General features: G+C 51.3%; 2 protein-coding genes across 4 annotated transcripts in view; one reads left to right on the forward strand and one right to left on the reverse strand.

Annotated features, from left to right (window-relative positions):
* Positions 1-12,189, reverse strand: part of LRTM2 (leucine rich repeats and transmembrane domains 2) — a 31,348-nt gene extending 19,159 nt beyond the window's left edge. The window contains exon 1 of one of the 3 annotated variants that reach the window (XM_058853038.1): positions 1,479-1,738. The gene's annotated coding sequence lies outside the window, so the exon portion shown is untranslated. Of the gene's footprint in view, positions 1-1,478; positions 1,739-11,933 lie in introns of those variants that run through there. The other 2 variants (XM_058853039.1, XM_058853037.1) reach the window with 2 other exon arrangements.
* The window catches only part of CACNA2D4 (calcium voltage-gated channel auxiliary subunit alpha2delta 4), a 125,121-nt gene that overhangs the window by 82,610 nt on the left and 25,936 nt on the right, over positions 1-16,575 (forward strand). The window contains exon 27 of the mRNA XM_058852793.1: positions 16,510-16,571. Coding sequence (XP_058708776.1) covers positions 16,510-16,571 — 62 coding nt within the window. The remainder of the gene's footprint in view (positions 1-16,509; positions 16,572-16,575) is intronic.

The raw sequence follows: 16,575 nt of genomic DNA on the forward strand, positions 1-16,575 counted from the left end.
AGCAGAGCAGAGCGGATGAGATTCACTTCCCTGGGTGCAGCACACGGGGCTGAGCTCAGGGCTGTCCTTTCCCCTCCCCAGTTAATGTTCTGCCTTTGAGGCATCAGTTCTGTTTTGGAGGAGAAATGGAGGATATCTCAGGAGGCGCAGCGTGTTGAAGGCGCAACATTAATTCATTTTGAACCTCACGGTGCAGAAATAAAACCTGATTCACCTAAGTGCCAGAAAGAAGTTTGTGCTTGAATAGCCTGCTGTGGTAGCTACATTGTCCTCATGCTCAAGGTTAACCTGATGAATTGCTAAGGTGACCCTGCCAGGGCAGCAGGCTGGGGCTCATTCCTGTCACCTCCACGCAGGCTGGTGCCACCTGTGCATCCTCAGCCTGACACGCGGCTCGGGCTCGCTGAGAGCTGGGCACCAGCGGCTGCCAAGCTGCTTCTCTCCTCCTCCTCCTCCTCCTCCTCCTCCTCCTCCCAACTCCATCCCCCCTCTCTACCCCCCCATGCTGTATTCCCTACCAGCACTTCCTGTCAGTTTTAAGGTAAAATGGATGTGGTGGCTGGAGCAGCACAGCTCCAGCTTGGGGATTTCCCACTGCAGCAACTGCAGGAGCTGAAGAGCGAGCGAGCCTCGGAGGAGAGGGAGAAGGAAGGACCTGAGGCGGGGGAGACTGAGTGGGAGTGTTGAAAAGAGAGGAATTGCATCTTAATTAGTAGAAGGAAAAATCCTCAGTCTAATTAGAAATCCAAAGACCATAAACTCTCCCCTGACAATAAGTGACTGACAACAGGTTTCAACTTCCCTTTTAGGATACAGGGAGGCAGGAAAAATGAAAACACCACAAACCCTTCTGTCCCCCTGTGTACTCCCTGACGTGCCACCCACAGTCACAGCAGCAGTTATTAGATGGACACATTTCAACCAGAGTACAGAAATAAGCCATTCTCCATCCCCTCTGAGGGGCTCTGACAACATCCACGGTGGCTATTTTAGCTGGGTGCTGCACTGCCACCAGGACACTCTCCCCACACACGTGCCAAGTGCCTACCCTCCCCCAGGCTCCCAGACTCATTTATTTTATATGGGAATGTAAACCACCAGGAAATATTCAAATTAGCATCTTGATGAAAATTATCAGCAGGTTCAGTGCCTAGACTAGCACATTTGCAAGGCTATTTAGATAATTTACCTAAATGCCAATGCACCAAATACCTCTCATGGTACAGAGACCCATCCAGCCTTCATCCACTGCAGCCCCCCACTCCCCAAACTGAGCTGGAGCCCTTCCCCTGCAGCCCCCACTGAAGGAGAAGCTGCAACAAATAGCTGTCCCCATTCGGTGCTTGCGCTCGACCTGACCGAGGAGACTTTCAGCCTCCCCCAGAGAAACGTCTGCATCCTAAATGCCACCACCCCTGAAGTCTCCTGTCCCCGCCTGTCCATCTGGAAAAGGAGGATGAAAAGCTGCAGGCACTTACCTGGAAGGGTTCTGCCTGCAGCCACTTCCACCCGGCTCCCCGGACACTGCCCAATTCCAGCCTCTTCCTTCCCTCTCCCTCCTTGACTTTCACTCCCCAGCAGCAGGCTTTCCGTGTGCTCTATTTAACTCCCTCCAGCACTGGAATAAACGGCAGAGTTAAGCTGACAGCCACAGAGCCTTATCTGCCTGCTGGATAGCGCCAGTCGATCAGCTCCAAATCCTGCTGCCAAATGATCACGTCCTTGCTCTCAGCATCAGGGGCAGCAGCCTGCCATGCTCTGCCTTTCCCTCTTCCCCACCTTCACTCCATCTAACTTTGTCAGGGTTATACATAGCTCTGTTCCTTGTGCTCTTGCCTTTTGGCTCTGTTTTGTAACACCCCATCTGTATCAGCTGGCTTGGTTCCAATTAGGGGGGCTAAGCAATTTAAAAAAACAGAAAAAAAAAACCCCACAAAAAAAACCAACCCCAAGCCCAGCTTCCTTGGGTGCTTTGTGACACGGTGTCCCCTCAGCCCACCCCCTCTCAGGCCATGCCCTGGTGGCTGTCCCCCCTGTGGGAATCACCCGCGCTGTCCCCAGGCAGAGATGGGGGCCAGGGGCAGGGCTGGCACAGCCCAGCCCGAGGATGGGGACAGGGTCAGGGTTTCCACCCCCAGCCCCTTCTGCTCTGGCAGGGCAGGTCCAGCTCTTGCACTCATTCCTGGTACCTCACGGGCGCCTCTTTCCCTCAGGCAGCACCAAGGCTCAGGCACAGAGTGCAGGGTGGGAGGAGCAGCCATGTATAAATAAGCCTTTTCCCTATGTTTAGAATTTATTACAGTGCATAGTGATTAACACCTGTTCAGGCTTTAATGCTGTCTCCTGCACTGCAACATGCACTGAGATGGAGGGGCCTTGATAAACCCAAGATTATTTTAAAGCATGTCACATACATGCCACACTCCCCACTCCAGAGATAGCAGCCACCCTGCCTGCACTCATACACGTGTTTCCAAGACTTAAAAGCAGCTACCTTCATGTACAAATGCACAGAGTCACCGACCCAGCTTACATTTACAAATCTGTGCACGGAGCTGGGCTTGCACATGTGCTGGGGACTCGTCTGTACCTCATCTTTATTAACCTCCCTATCTTCCACAAAGCTGCCTGCTTCTCCAAGCATGCCCCAGGTGGCAGAGCAGTAGATTTGGAATAGGTAGAGTTTCATGGCTGCTGAAAGGTGAGGGTCAATGAGCTTCTGCATTTATACTTTGAAGAAGTGTGTTCATGGAGATATTTTAATTCCAAAGATCCAGAAAAAAGAACCAGTTTCTCCTACGCATCTACTGCCCATAAGAACACTATACCCTTAGTGATTAATATTCCACAGCCAGGAGAGAGCAAGGAGGCAGAGAGGATTTTTAAGAGGTTTTGTTTTTTTTTTTAAAGGTTTCCTCTGACTTGTCTTGAATTCTGACTTAATTAGCAGTTTTCTTGGGGCCCAAGAGATGCCTTCTGCTCTGCAGAGCACCGGGCCAGCTGCACTCACTGCCAGTGCAGCACTGGGAATGTGAAATCCTGGGGCAAATAACACCTGCCCACACCTCCAGCTCTCCAGAGCAGCACCAGATGTGTCTGGCTGCTTTCAGCCTGACTGCCAGGGATTTTTCCAGCATCCAGGACTCTGCCACACCTAGGAGTGCTCCCTGTATGTCCCCAGCTCAACAAGAGAGGCACCGTGCCATCTGTTCTGAGCTTGCCTGGCATTGCTTGGGAGCTCTGAATGCTCTGAAGTCACCCAAGGGCCCCACAAACCAGGTATTAGTCTTTCTCATGGGCTTTCTAGATGGTTCCTTCTCCCAAGAGCAACATGTCAGCTGAATGCCCTGTGATCCATGGGGCACGGTGGCCAGAGCTTTCTTCCATGTGCTTGGAGTTGAATGCCTTTCCTCATTCTGGAGAGAACAGGGTCGCCTGTGGGGCTGGTGATGGCCTTTTCCTATTACTGCTTCAAATAGGACATAAAAGAAAACTTTTTTTGTTTCAGCTCAAGGCAACAAAATGAAATCATCCGTTTCTGGCCCATGGGCTCCAGTGGCCAAAAATACACCGAGCTGAAGTGCCACTTGGACATTTGGCCTGCTGTCAGACTCTAGAGGACTCTCTAATGAGGATTCCCCTAATTAGATTGAACAGCGAACCTTGCTGCTGGGGGCAGGGGGAGGGAAAGAAGGGGGGGATGCAGAGGAGATTGTAATGACTCTGCAGCACTTGCCAGGGCCTCAAAACTGCAGCAGGCACTGTTCCTGCCTTGTGCCTGCTCCTCTGTGCCCAGACCCAGTGATGTTTGTTTGCAGCATCCCCAAAAAAGCTTTTGTGTGGAGGGTACCAAGGAGCACGCTAGGAGAGCAGGGTTTCAATTTCCTGTATCCACCTGCTGGTTTAGTAACTCTTCCCAATTCTGCGTCACCTCCTATCCAAAGCTTGCCACGTGCTCTATGAATGGCTCTTTTCCAGGCTGTAAGGTGGAGTTATGTTGTGTTTCATGACCCCCAGAAGGAAGGCTGAGGTAAGAGCCAGTAGCATTTCTGCTCTGGGTAGGTGGATAAATCTGTCCCATTCTCCAGACAGCAGCACTGAGGCTGGAGACACAGGTGACTGTGTCACTAGGATGAGACAGTGTCAGAAACAGAGCCCAGCAACCTCTGTCTCTGCTTATCTCTCCAAGCCCCTTGCACTAACCCTTGGATCATGGCTGAGGGATCAGACTCTGCTAACAGCCTGGCTTATGAGCACTGGCAGGGCATGTGGGTGACCTATATTACAGAAGGGTAGGTAGCAGAGACTGCAACAGATGCCAGCAATAAATTATCAGAAAGTATGCACAGACTTTCATCCCTCCCCCATTCCCTTGATGGCAAAGTCCCTTTCCCCTTCCCAATGCTGAATTGCTTTAGCCTTTATCAGAAAAGCAGCAGCATGAGGGAGGGCATGGAGGACGCTTTAAGGAGATTATCTTCTTTCCTTCCCCTTTCCTGGCTGCTTTTAGGATTCATGTCATGTTGCTATCACCCCATAACATAGGGGGACAGCAGTACCCCAGCATTTAGTGACTAAAGCAGGTTGTTCTATGCATGTCCCTTCACCTGCCCTTGGGGGCCAGTGGCAGCAGAGACACACAATCTGTGTGATTGACTACCACAGCACAAGTGGCTTTAGATGGCATGGGGACCTCCCCCATTCCTGGTCCCCCAACTGTTAGCTGTGCAAATTATCGATCCCAACAGCTCACGCTGTCTCAGTGGCAGCCCCTCATTTGTCCTCTCTTTGGAATGCAGAGGCACTCAGAGGTGGCAGAGAAGCTCAGAAGTGCTGTACAAACACCCAGTGCTTGTCACTGCCCCAGTGAGCTTCCAAGCTAAAGAGCTGGGGGCTTCATTTGCAGCACTTGCTGATTTATTAACACGTGTGTTCAAGATTCATTAGTGTTGTGCTATCACAATCAGTGGAAAGCACATTTTAAATTCATACCAGAAACCCAGCTGCAGAAGAAATAGTGCCCTCTGACTTGCAGTGATCAATCACAGCTAAGCAAAACACCTCATACAGAAAGCTGTAAAGCAAGTAGAAAAAGCATGAAATCCACCTGGTCTTGTAAGGGACTCTGCCACATTCCTGGCCTGGTGTGAATAAAAACCTCACCCTTTTCTCTGTGATGTGAAAAAGTCAAAAAGCTTCTGATTTTTGGATTGGCAATGTAGGAACCTCTGAAATGCAAATGTGTTGATGGTAAAAAACATTTCCTCCCCAGGACCCTTCAAGAAAGGTCAACTTTATTCCTATTTTGTGGAGAGGTAAACTATGATGCAGGTAAAACTGGCTGCTGATTTGGGGTGGCTGAAATTTCAGCTTCCTTCCTTTTGATACTTCATCATTAGTCCACATCAGTTCCCCATTCACTCAGGATTTTCAAAGCTGTCAAGTGCAGCATTTGCACTTGGGCTTGGAAATACTGTCCTGTCCCACACAGAGTATTTGTAGGCCTTATCAAAGTTACACAGAATAAAGGAATTTTGGCCAGGTTTTCCCAAAGTTTCCTGACAGGCCTGTGGCAAAAAAAGAAAAAAAAAAACAGAGGAGAAGCCAGTTTTCTTGATTCCTCATTCCATAGCTTAAGCAGAAAACACTATTTGCATCCCAAGCCTCCCTGACCAATGCACAATAATGAGACTGGGAAATTCTGGAGGAGCTGGAAATACCAAGGGCACGGAGCCTCAGCAAATCCTCTGAGAAATACAGAACATTGGAAGGGGAGACAGGGAGGGTAGCACTGCTGGGAAAGACCCAGATTGCTGTGGAGATGTGGAATTCCTTGGGAAGCTGTGGAAGCAGGTGGAGAGAGCGGGATATCCAACCAGGAGTGACAGGAAAGTCCCGGCGCAGCGCGAGTGCGGCATATGGAGGAGGCCCAGAGCAGCAGCAGGAGGAGAGCTGAGGGGGCAGCTGACAGGAAGAAATCCAGCCATGTGTGTGCCAGCATCTTCTCCAAACGCTCCTGAACGCGACAGACCACGTGCATGTTTCCTCCCTGCAGAACGGAGGCAGCTGAGAAGGGAAGCGGGTGAGGGAGTGGGAGAGGGGCTCAGAGGAGGGACACGTGAGCTCACTACCCCAGTTTCCTCCTCTTTCTCTTGCCACGGGGCGATGTTTTTGTTCTTCTCACACTGTTGGCAAAAATTGGTAACCAAGTGAGATGTGGAGGGGGGTTCTACATGAAGGTTGAGATAACATTTTCTGATCCAGCCAGGAACAGTTGGCTGTGGGTGGTGGCTTGTCACCAGCCCTGCCAGTTCTAATCCAGATCCCAGTTTTTTCTCATTCTCTCAGCTGTGGAGTGAAGAGCCTTCCCTACAACTTTAATTTCCTGCAGGGGTTAATCCCATGGTCAGTGGTAGCTCAGGCCCTTAATCCTTTTGCTCAGTCCCTTGACAGCAGGGCTGCAGCAGCTCCTGCCCTGGCGGGTCTGAGGCAGGCACCCTTCTGCTCCCTGTTCCTCCCCTACACCCCACCAGCATCCTGCAGCTCACTGGCATTTCAAATGCTGCTCCCCCCTTCCTGGCAAGCCTACCCCGGGGGTGTGGGTGGGTGGTACAACCAGGAAAAGGTTGCAGGCAGAGAAGACAGCTTGGTGGGAGAATCCTGGTTCTTCATTCCCACCGCTACCGCGCTCACAGGTATTTTCTGCACTTCTTGGTTGGACGGGGCTCTGAATCCCAAAGCATTCTCTTGTTTTCATTCAGGTGGTGCTCAAGAAGGAAGGTGTGTATGAGCCCACATTTGGGAAGGATTCTCTGAGGGGTCAAAAATTTTAACGTGACCCAGTACCTTCCCTGGGTCTCTTACTTAGAGTCAAAGGATGCAGCAGATCTTTAAGAGGCAAGGTGCCAGCCTGTCTGAGACAAGAGATACATTTACATGCACAGAGTATTAGATGGAGGGGCATCAGTTTAGCAGCAAGATAGGAAAATGTAAGTTTTTAATCAATATAAGCTCTGTCTCTGGAGTGCTAGGCCAGATGTCTGTTGAACAGCATGACCAGACTGCCAAACCAAGAGACCCCTTGTACATTTTATGGGGGTCAAAGCACTTCAGCCATGAGCCTTTCTCCTTGTGGGTTCTCATTCCAAAAATGAGGCAAGCTTTTGCAAGCCTGAGTGATCCCTTGCACACAAAATGTCCCATACTTGCTTGTTCCACATCATTCATTTCTGCACTAGCCCAAAAACTGGTTTTTCTTTTTTCATTGCCTTCATTTTAATATACACTGGGCCCTTGAGCTCACTGGCCTTCCTTATGCTTGACTCTTGTTACTCATTCTTCTGGTGGAGAAGCCAGGGTGCTGAAGAACCGCTGCCACCAAGGCTGCTCCTCCTTTTCCTCCCTCCCCTCATCAGCTGTGCTTCCCTGGGTACCAGGCTCCCCAAATGAGCTGCAAGGGTAGTGGCTTGTCACTTTGGCAGCAGGAGGAGAGAGAGGATGGAGAAAACCCTGGAAAAATGGAAGAACTTTAAGGTGTCACGAGGCTGTGTCCTGGGTATGTCCAGAGGAGCAGGCACCATCCATCCTGCACAGTGGTGGGGCAGAGCACAAGAGGCTGGCAGTAAAAATCCTCTCAGCTCTTATCATAAGGGCATCGGCGACCCAGCACGCACATAGCTCCTGGCAAAGCTCCTGAGGAGAGGCTCTCATCATTCCCACACAGTGCATTTGTACTGGACTCTGAAGGAGACTTTTCCTGCCTCAGTGGGTTGCAGAGATCTGCCTCACGTGGTCGCCACTGTGGCACAAGGTTGTTGGTGCTGCCTGCATCTGCTGCCCCATCACCTTCCCAGAGCATCCGAGAGGGGCAGCCCTGCAAAGTCCACACAAACTCTGGGATCTGGGCTGCTGCCTTCAGCTCCAGGGGTGCCTGTGGATCTCTGGGATACATTTGTGCTTTTCACAAGCTGGGAACGTTGCCCAAAGCTCAACAAGATGTGGTGACAGCTCTCCCAACCCAGAGCTCCAGCCAGGATCTTTGGACGCATCTGGGTTAGCACACGGATCAGCCTCATGCTGCAGAGCTTGCCAAGGCTGAGGAAGGACTGCAAATTTGATGTGACTTTAGTTTTCCACAGGGTTCACAGCCACAGGAGAGATACCTTGATGGCAAAGTTGACATCCCATTGAAATCACTAGATGTGGTGTGGAGAGCAGGGCCCACCTTCAGTCCCTCTGCCCCCACACAGCAAAGTCACAGCAGCAGCTGTCCTGGTTTAGGGCAAATTTGGGGGAAAACCTCCAAATGTTCTTCCAGAAAGCAAATTCAAGCTGTCCCTCCCCTCAGCTGGTTCAGGAAAAATATTTCCTTGGAGAAAAGTGGAAAAAAACTGCTTTGGGCAGCACTGGAACTAGGGAGCCTCACCAGCAGGGGAAAAGCAGCCCAAGAGATGATGCCAAGCCAAGTTCCTTTTACAGCTCACCTCCAGACTCAGGGTGAGGTCTTACTCTTTTATCCCTTGTGTGAGAGCAGGGTCCATGGGGAAGGAATCTTCCCAGCCTCCTTGAAGTGAGGAGGAGCATGGTAGCAGGGGATGTCTTCCAAGTAACAGCCTTTTCTTCCAGTCAGTGGAGAAGTTCTGACTTGTGTGGCTTTGCTGTAAATTTAAGTCTCAGTCCTTCCTGTGAAGGGGGTGGGGCATTGCAGGGCATAAATAATAGACATTCTCTTGTTTTACCATTCATAAAAATGTAACGAGGAAATTGCCATTTTCATTAAAAGGAAGAAATAAATTGTCATATGTTAAAATAGGCTTGCAAAGCCAGGCACTTAAATGTGAGTTTATACTTGCCCAGCCTTCATTCAGCCACTTGCATGGACACAGCACTGCCTTTGCTCACCCAACCAAGTGCTGCTTCTTTTTTTCACAGGACCCTGTCCCATACTCAGTGCAAAGGACACATGACACTCAGGCTAACAGTGAGGATGTTGTAATAAACAAGGCTGTTTTTATAAGGTCAGAGTTAAATATTAAACCACAGTTTTGGCAGGAGGCCACAGTCTGTACATTCCTAATTTTGTGGGTGCCCAACATGAGACCCTGGGGGCCATTTTGCAGAACTGCTGAACACTCACAGCTGTTTTCCAAAATGCTGGCAGCTCAGCCAGCAAACTGGTACAACCTCGAGGACTCAAGAGAGCCAAGAGGTCCCAGACTCTGGCCCTGCACCTGTTACTAAAAGGGGAAGTCTCTTTTCCCTTCAAAAGCCAGGAAAACAACCACTCTCTCTTGCCTCATCAGGAGCATAAATTCTCTATCATCAGCTGCAAGGCAAATGTAGCTGCTAACATCTTCAGAACACCACAAGACAATGAATAGTGATGTATTGCCTGCAGGGCTTGCTTGGCAGGCAGTAAACAAATAAAACAGGCACACATTTTGCAGTACCCCCCAAAAAACATATATATACATATATATATACCAGCCCCCTGCTTCACTCCTTGAGCACCATGTAGCCAAGTACCTTGAATGAAACAGCTCATAAAAATACAGCATGTGATCCTACCCAGGACTGCAACCCAGTGCAAGTGGCACATTGCCTCCAGTACCAGTATTTCCTAACTTCCAACTGCTTGTTTTTGCAATATGAATAATATATTTCACATAATCCAACCCCTCACAGATGAAGCAACTTTTCCTTCCATCTCTTGAGTCTGGAATCAAACTAGTTTATAGAAAAAAACCCTCACATCTTCTTGCTGTTATCATAATCACAGGAAGCTTTTTTGTGAGCCAGCATTTTGGTGAAGCCACAGCAGGAAAAAGGTATGTGTGACAAGGTATTTCCCTGCAGCAGGAGGAACATCCCAGAACTCCCACTCCTGCTTCTTTCCACTGACAACTGAGCGTGTGTCATGGTGTAGCACGCTGAGGCATTACCCAGCTGGCAGGAGCATCCCAGTATGGGCATCTGAGTTCTGGTTTGAGCCACCCAGCACTGGGACACTTGTCAAGCAGTGTAAGCAGCTGCTTGTAACCAAACATGGCAAGTGAAGGAAACTGCCTGCTCTGTCTTTTCACTCAGCAACAGGCAAGAGCTGAGGAGGCACCGAAGAACTACCCAAAAATGCTCTCTCACAGGCTTGAGCCTCTTCCCCATCCTGTTCCAGCCTCTGGTGCTCCCTGAATGCTCCTGTCCAGGTATCCTTGTGGCCCCGTGCTGCTGCTGACCCTCCCAGCCCTTCTGAGACACAGCTCTGCCTTCATCAGCCTTCTGTGGTGCAGAAGAGCCTAGAAAATCCTTTCTGCATCAGGCTTAGAAAAAAACAGAGGAAGGGCAGGAAGCTGAAGTAACTCTTAAAGATACCTGAGCTCAGAGTGCACCTTGCTAGCATGTGACATTCGCTTTGCTGGAGGAAAGGGTAAAGCTATGATCTGGTATAAAAATTACATAAGAAGGCTTCCCCCCTTTCTCTTTACAAACAGTCCCTTTGCTCAGGATTTACCATAATTCCTCCAAGTGGACAGGATGCACTAATAACAGAGGCAGCACTGATGTCTGACAGGGAGACAACTCCCGCAAGCCTTTCGCTCATGTGGAATAATTCCCTTGCAAATGTTGTTTGCCCACAGCAGTTAGAGGAAGATCCACCCCTCCCTCCACCCCCCAACAGACCTGAGTGACAAAGCTCAGAAGAAAAATGGTCTGCAGCTCTGGAAAGTCTCCCTTCTCCTCACTGCTGGGAATGTCCCCTGCGTCGGGACAAGTCGCTGTCTGTGTTTAAGGGTTCCCCTGTCTTTTAAGGGTTTCCTTCTCCTGCAGCAGCAGTCCTTCCCCAAAGGAGATGTTGTCTCCATCCTTGAGCAGCAGGTCAGAGCCCTGCAGCAGAGCAGTGCTGTATCCTGCCCGCTGCTGTTCCCACCAGGGCTGTGCTGGATGTGGCACATTCGGGTTACCTGACTGGGGCCCAGCTTGGCCATGACCTGGTTGGAGCAACAGCTTCAAATACCCTCTCTCCCCAAATCAGCAGAGCTCCAGTTTACCATGTCTCTGTTAATTAGCAGGAGGTGCAGGGACATTAACAAACTGGTCAGGCAGAGGGAGGAGGAGGGAGGCAGGATGCCCTGAGTGGGATGTGTGTGTGCACGTGTCTGTGCACGCGTATGTATGGACACACACACACTCAGACAGAGCCGGGCTAACCTTACCCTCTGTCCATAGTGTGTGCTTCACCTCCGCTCACTTGAAACCTCATTCTCACCCCTTCCTCCCAGTCAGGGCTGGAAAAGGCTGTGAAGCCTCTCTGGGCTGTGTTTCACCCACCCCTCTCAGTGCTCTGCTTTCCACCCAAAAGTTCAGAAATCACAGGCTCAGCCTGCGGAGATGCTGAAAGCAGCTCGGGACTTATTTTTGGCTCTACTTGTGATTTGGCATCCTTCACTTCATGTCCTGTGGTCATGTCCGTGAGCACACACACCCCCACACTCTTATACACATCCCCCCCATCCTAAAGCTGTGCACGGAGCGCTGAACCTGTTCGGTTTTGGTCCGCACTTCTCCATTTTAGGCTGTTCTTAAGCGACGGCTGAGTCCAAAATGATAGCGAGCAGAGGCATCACAAGTCGGGCGAGTGGCACCTCTGAGAGCCCCGAGCAGGGCACGGGAGGCAGGAGCTGCCCGGCACCGGGTTCTCAGCCTCCCAGCCGCACCTGCTGCCATCCTCAGCCGCGAGAAGTTGCTCCAGCACTGGAACTGGACTGGGAGCAGCAGCATCAAGCCCTGCAGAGGGTTTGGCGTGCGGGGGAAAGCGGTGCCCTGCAGGGAGCCCTGTGCTGCCCCTGCCTGTCCCCTCCGCCCCGGGGAAGCGCTCCCTGCGGCCACCTCCCCGAGCCGGGCACCGGGGAAAAACGCGAAAGGGACATCTCACTTACCCCTCTCAGGATGGAATGGACCCTCCTGTGGGAATGGCAGCTCTCCCAGCTCCCTGCAGCCGGTACAATCCCAAAGCAAATCCAGCAGAAAGTGGCTCTCGGCGGACCCTAGCTGTCAGGAGCCCTCCCTAGGCAGGCTGGAGGGCAGGGGAGCAGCGCAGCGAGGTGACAGCGTGGGAAAGGGACTGTAATCCTCCGTAAATAATAAACAGGGGGAGAGAGAAGGAGAGAGAGAGGCGGGAGAGGGAGCGACTGTGCGCGGTGAAGTGGCAGCTGGGGGTACATCTGCGATGGCAGCAGCACACGCACGGGAACGCGCACAGACAGTGCAGAGGAGTCACCCCGCCAGGCAGGCAGGATCTGCTCCCAAACAGCCAGAGGAAGGAGCTCGGGAGGCTCTCATCCCTCTCAGTGCATCCTGCAGAAAGGGCAGCTGCTGTCAGTCCCTCTCTCTGCCTCATCCCGCCCTCGCTGCCATCGCTCTCCGGGCTCCGGGGGGCTCCAGGAGGGGTGAGGAGGTGCCAGGGCGGGAGGAGCTCCCCACAGCCCCTCGGGAGCTAGACTGGTCAGACACAGGTTACAAGAGAAAGCACCGAGCTGAACAGTTCCTCCCCTCCCTCCATCTGTCCCCTGCTACGGCTGATGACAATAAACTCAGAGGGAAAGGCGTCGGGATGAGCGGGGACCAGCCCTGGCTTTCCTATAGGAGCGAGAGGAGCGGCTGCAGCCATGGGGAGACAGCAGGGGAGAGCACGGGGGGCTTGGGAGAGCCCTGGGGGCTTGGGAGAACACGGGGGGCTTGGGAGAGCACGGGGGGCTTGGGAGAGCACGGGGAGCTTGGGAGAGCACGGGGGGCTTGGGATAACCCAGGGGGCTTGGGAGAGCACGGGGGGCTTGGGAGAATCCAGGGGGCTTGGGAGAACACGGGGGGCTTGGGAGAGCACGGGGGGCTTGGGAGAGCACGGGGGGCTTGGGAGAGCACGGGGAGCTTGGGAGAGCACGGGGGGCTTGGGAGAGCACGGGGGGCTTGGGATAACCCAGGGGGCTTGGGAGAACACGGGGAGCTTGGGAGAGCCCTGGGGGGCTTGGGAGAACATGGGGGCTTGGGAGAACACGGGGAGCTTGTGAGAAAGGCATCCCCTTCCCACCAGTGCTGCAGAGAGCATGGTGGGCAGGCAGTGAGTCCAGCAGGGAGACAAGCGAGAGGTGCCCAGCACAACCCTGTGTCTGTTTCCTCAAGGATTCAGGGAAAACTCGAGGGGTGCTGTTAGGGAATAGTTGGGACGAGGGTGAAAGATCCACAGTTCGTTCCCCTGAGCTTTGGGTGCAGCAGAGAGTGTGTTCAGCCATGGGTGTGTGTGTCAGGTGTGGTGACACCCATCAGTGACAGGCGTTCCTGCCCTCCCTGACATCGCCTGCCGGTGCAGGGATGCTGTAAGCAGACAAATCCAGCTCACTACCTCTGCTGAGATTTCCTCTGTGCTCTCCCCTGGGCTCCTGTAGCCTTCCCCCCCAAAATCAGACCCCTATCTTGCCTTCCTCCATCTCGATGAGCACCTCTGTAGCTCACATTTACAAGAATTACTCTTTTGTTGATCTACCCCTTCTATCAGGTCGAGTATCATAAACAGGCTGATTTGGGCTTTTTGTTAATTTTCATTTGTCTGGAAGTTATCTTTTTAAGTAAAATTTTTAGAAGACTCAAAATTTCAAGTTACCAACTCGAGAGGGAAAATAAGAACATTTCGGAAATAGGGAACAGAGAGAAATGCAAATGGGTGCTATGGGCATGGCTGTTCTGCTGTTCTGGTACCTTCCATTTGAATCACAGGTTTTATGTAACCATTGGACCAGCTGCCATGAAAACAGGTTGTGAATGGCAAGGTAAATCTTGATAAGCACTCTGCAGGATGCAATCTTGCGACTTTGTTATGCCTTTTCGTTGTGCAGCAGGCCCAAGAATTAAATCTTGGGGAAAGCTCCTTATGTGAACAACATATGGATAATCAAAGAGAGAAGCCAGAGACTGCAGAGAGAAAGAGAGGCAAGCAGAGGATGAGCTAATGAAGCAGGCATGCTCAGCACAGGGATGAACAGGTGGAGGGGAGCAGCAGTGCACAGCTCCAGGGGAGGCCCATGGGTTTGCAGGTGGGGTGGGGAGCTGGGTGGGAAGGGTGCACAGCTTTGGGACCCTCGGTGATGCCTACCTGTGCCAGGTGTTCAGCACTGCCTGTGCTCCTGCCTTATTGCATTGCTGGGCTGCTGCAGTGGCACGGGGCACTCAGCTGTGAATTCAGGAATAAAACCATTAGCTGTGGGCTCTCTGGGGACTCTGCAGCACCCACTCATCATTTCATGGACCTCAGATCTTCCCACTGATGCAGCATACCCTTTGCCACCAGAGCAAAAAGGCTCATTAACCATCAGTTATTCTTTGGAACAAGCATAGAGAAGTTTATTCCAGTTTTCTTTCGCTCTCACTTGAGCTGTAGAATCATCCTTACCTCAGACTGAATCACTGCTTTCCTCCTTTCTCCTTGACCTCACCAACAGTGTGAAGATGCACAGGTGACTGTTACTAGCACTGGAGCGGGGTTGATTGTGCCCTGATTCTCCTCAGCTCCCATGTCTTCCTCAGGTCATCCAAATGTGTGAAAGTTTCTCCCAGTTCTTTCCAGTAGCTGCCACTTTCTGTCCCTGCCACTGGCCACCAGTGCAGCACCACCAAGGTTTTCTTCTTCATCATATTGCAGGCTGGGTATGTGCTACTTATGCCTCCTGAGCAGAAGCAAGGATTTACAGCCAGGGGCTAGGACCTCTCTAAAGAACAATTTAAGGCCAAGTGTTCCCACTGGCAAAAATATGAGCCACTAAGTCTGCATTGCAAGTTTAGTTATGTAGGTATCAACTCCTCTTCAAGTCTCCTGAAAACTCTCTGTCCTGGGTAATGCTCAGTCCCATTGATGTGATCTGCTGTGGAAAGGGGAATGACTCTCCCTCTTGAGATGGTTTGGAAGGATGAATTTATTTAAAGCTACGTGCCAAAGCGGCTGCGTGGGCCTCATGGGACTCAGCAGCAGCAGCATGCCTGCTGTCATGGCATGCCAGTTTGTCAGCAGGGGCACCAAGCCAAACCATGCCAGCCACAGCCTCGCTGAAGCTGAGCCATCTCTGCCCAGGCCACACTCAGCCCTGTCCTTCCTCCCTTCTTTGCATTCTTTGTCTCGTCTGCTTTGTGCTCTGCGAGGCTGAGGGCAGTGCAGCTCCACAGAATCACTCCTTTCCCCCCAGACAGGCAGTCAGGTTTGGTTTACAGAAGGGAGAGCTGGATAAGAAATGTGCCTCTGATGCACGGGATTTGTAAGATGTACCAACAGTAGGAACGTGACAAGGACACTGGTATAAAACACAGAGCTGATGCCAGGTGCCAGGGTCTCTGTACATGAGGCAAGAAATTATACCATTGCATACTCCAGGTTTAATTCATACCCATCTGAATTAGAGCATCAGATCATACTGTCAGCTTAAAAGCACCCACACGGCATGATTCAGATTTAAAGGATCTGTTCCCCCCTTTGAAGCTCCTTCTAATTCAGAGGAAATCTGTAGAAACAGCAACACTTCATCCTCCTGATATTGGTGGTTGTGAAAAAAAGGCTCCAGATCTCCCTCCGTGTATTTCTTTTTCTCCCTCACTTGCACTTTATATTCTATTTCAAGGTCCTGCTTGGGGCTGTAATTCCTCCAGAGCTCTTGGATTCAACTGGTTGACACCCAGCCCAGTTGTTCCCCATCACCAGGGGACTGGTTTTCGTGTGTGCTGGTGGGCAGCCTCGCCAGGGACAGCCAGCTTGTCCTGTCAGGGACACCCTGCACCGTCCCTCTGCAGCTGTGCCTTAATTCAGGAGCATCATGCTGGGAATAGAAGGGAAATTAAGCCAGGAAATTAGGACACACTTCATTAAGAAACACACATACACACGGATGCTTAGCCCACCGTGCACTGGGCTGGCACCAGGTAATAAATCACTATCCATAATCGACACTTTCTGCCGAGTGGCATTCATAATTCTGTGCTTTTGTAGTGGCTTAGGAAAAATCTAAATCTCTGTGGTTCCCCCTTGAGACAGGTGGGTTTTCAAATTAATCCCTTCCTCACTGGCCTACTTTATTTCTGATTGATGCTGCGTGGTATAGGAGTTGAGGCTGGGCCGATCACAAACATCCATCCTGGCCAGGCAAATCCGAAAAAGACAAAGACAAAAGCTCATGCCACCCTGGGGGGCTTTTGGGGGATTTTTGTTGTTGTTGCTGATCTGTTTGTAGCTTCATAATGTTTAGTGTGAGGGAAATCTCAGTGCCTTGGTGCAGTCAGTGTCCCCTTTTCCTCTCCTTGTTAAATCTCTGACTCTCACTTGGCAGCCTGACTCAGCTCTTACCATTCACACTTGGAAGCAGCTTGCAATTGTGATTTCCATCCCATCACCCTGGGCAAATATTTACTCCTCTTTTCCCAACTTGTATTTATGTCTTTAATGCTCCTCTTTTCATCCTCCCCTCTTTTTGTTTCCTGCAGCTGTGGGTGTGCAAATAAAGCTGGATTTGCTCCAACGCAAGTTTTGGACGGCCATGCAACAGGTAG

Source organism: Poecile atricapillus, chromosome 18, assembly GCF_030490865.1.
Source record: "Poecile atricapillus isolate bPoeAtr1 chromosome 18, bPoeAtr1.hap1, whole genome shotgun sequence".
Taxonomy (NCBI): Eukaryota; Metazoa; Chordata; class Aves; order Passeriformes; family Paridae; genus Poecile; species Poecile atricapillus.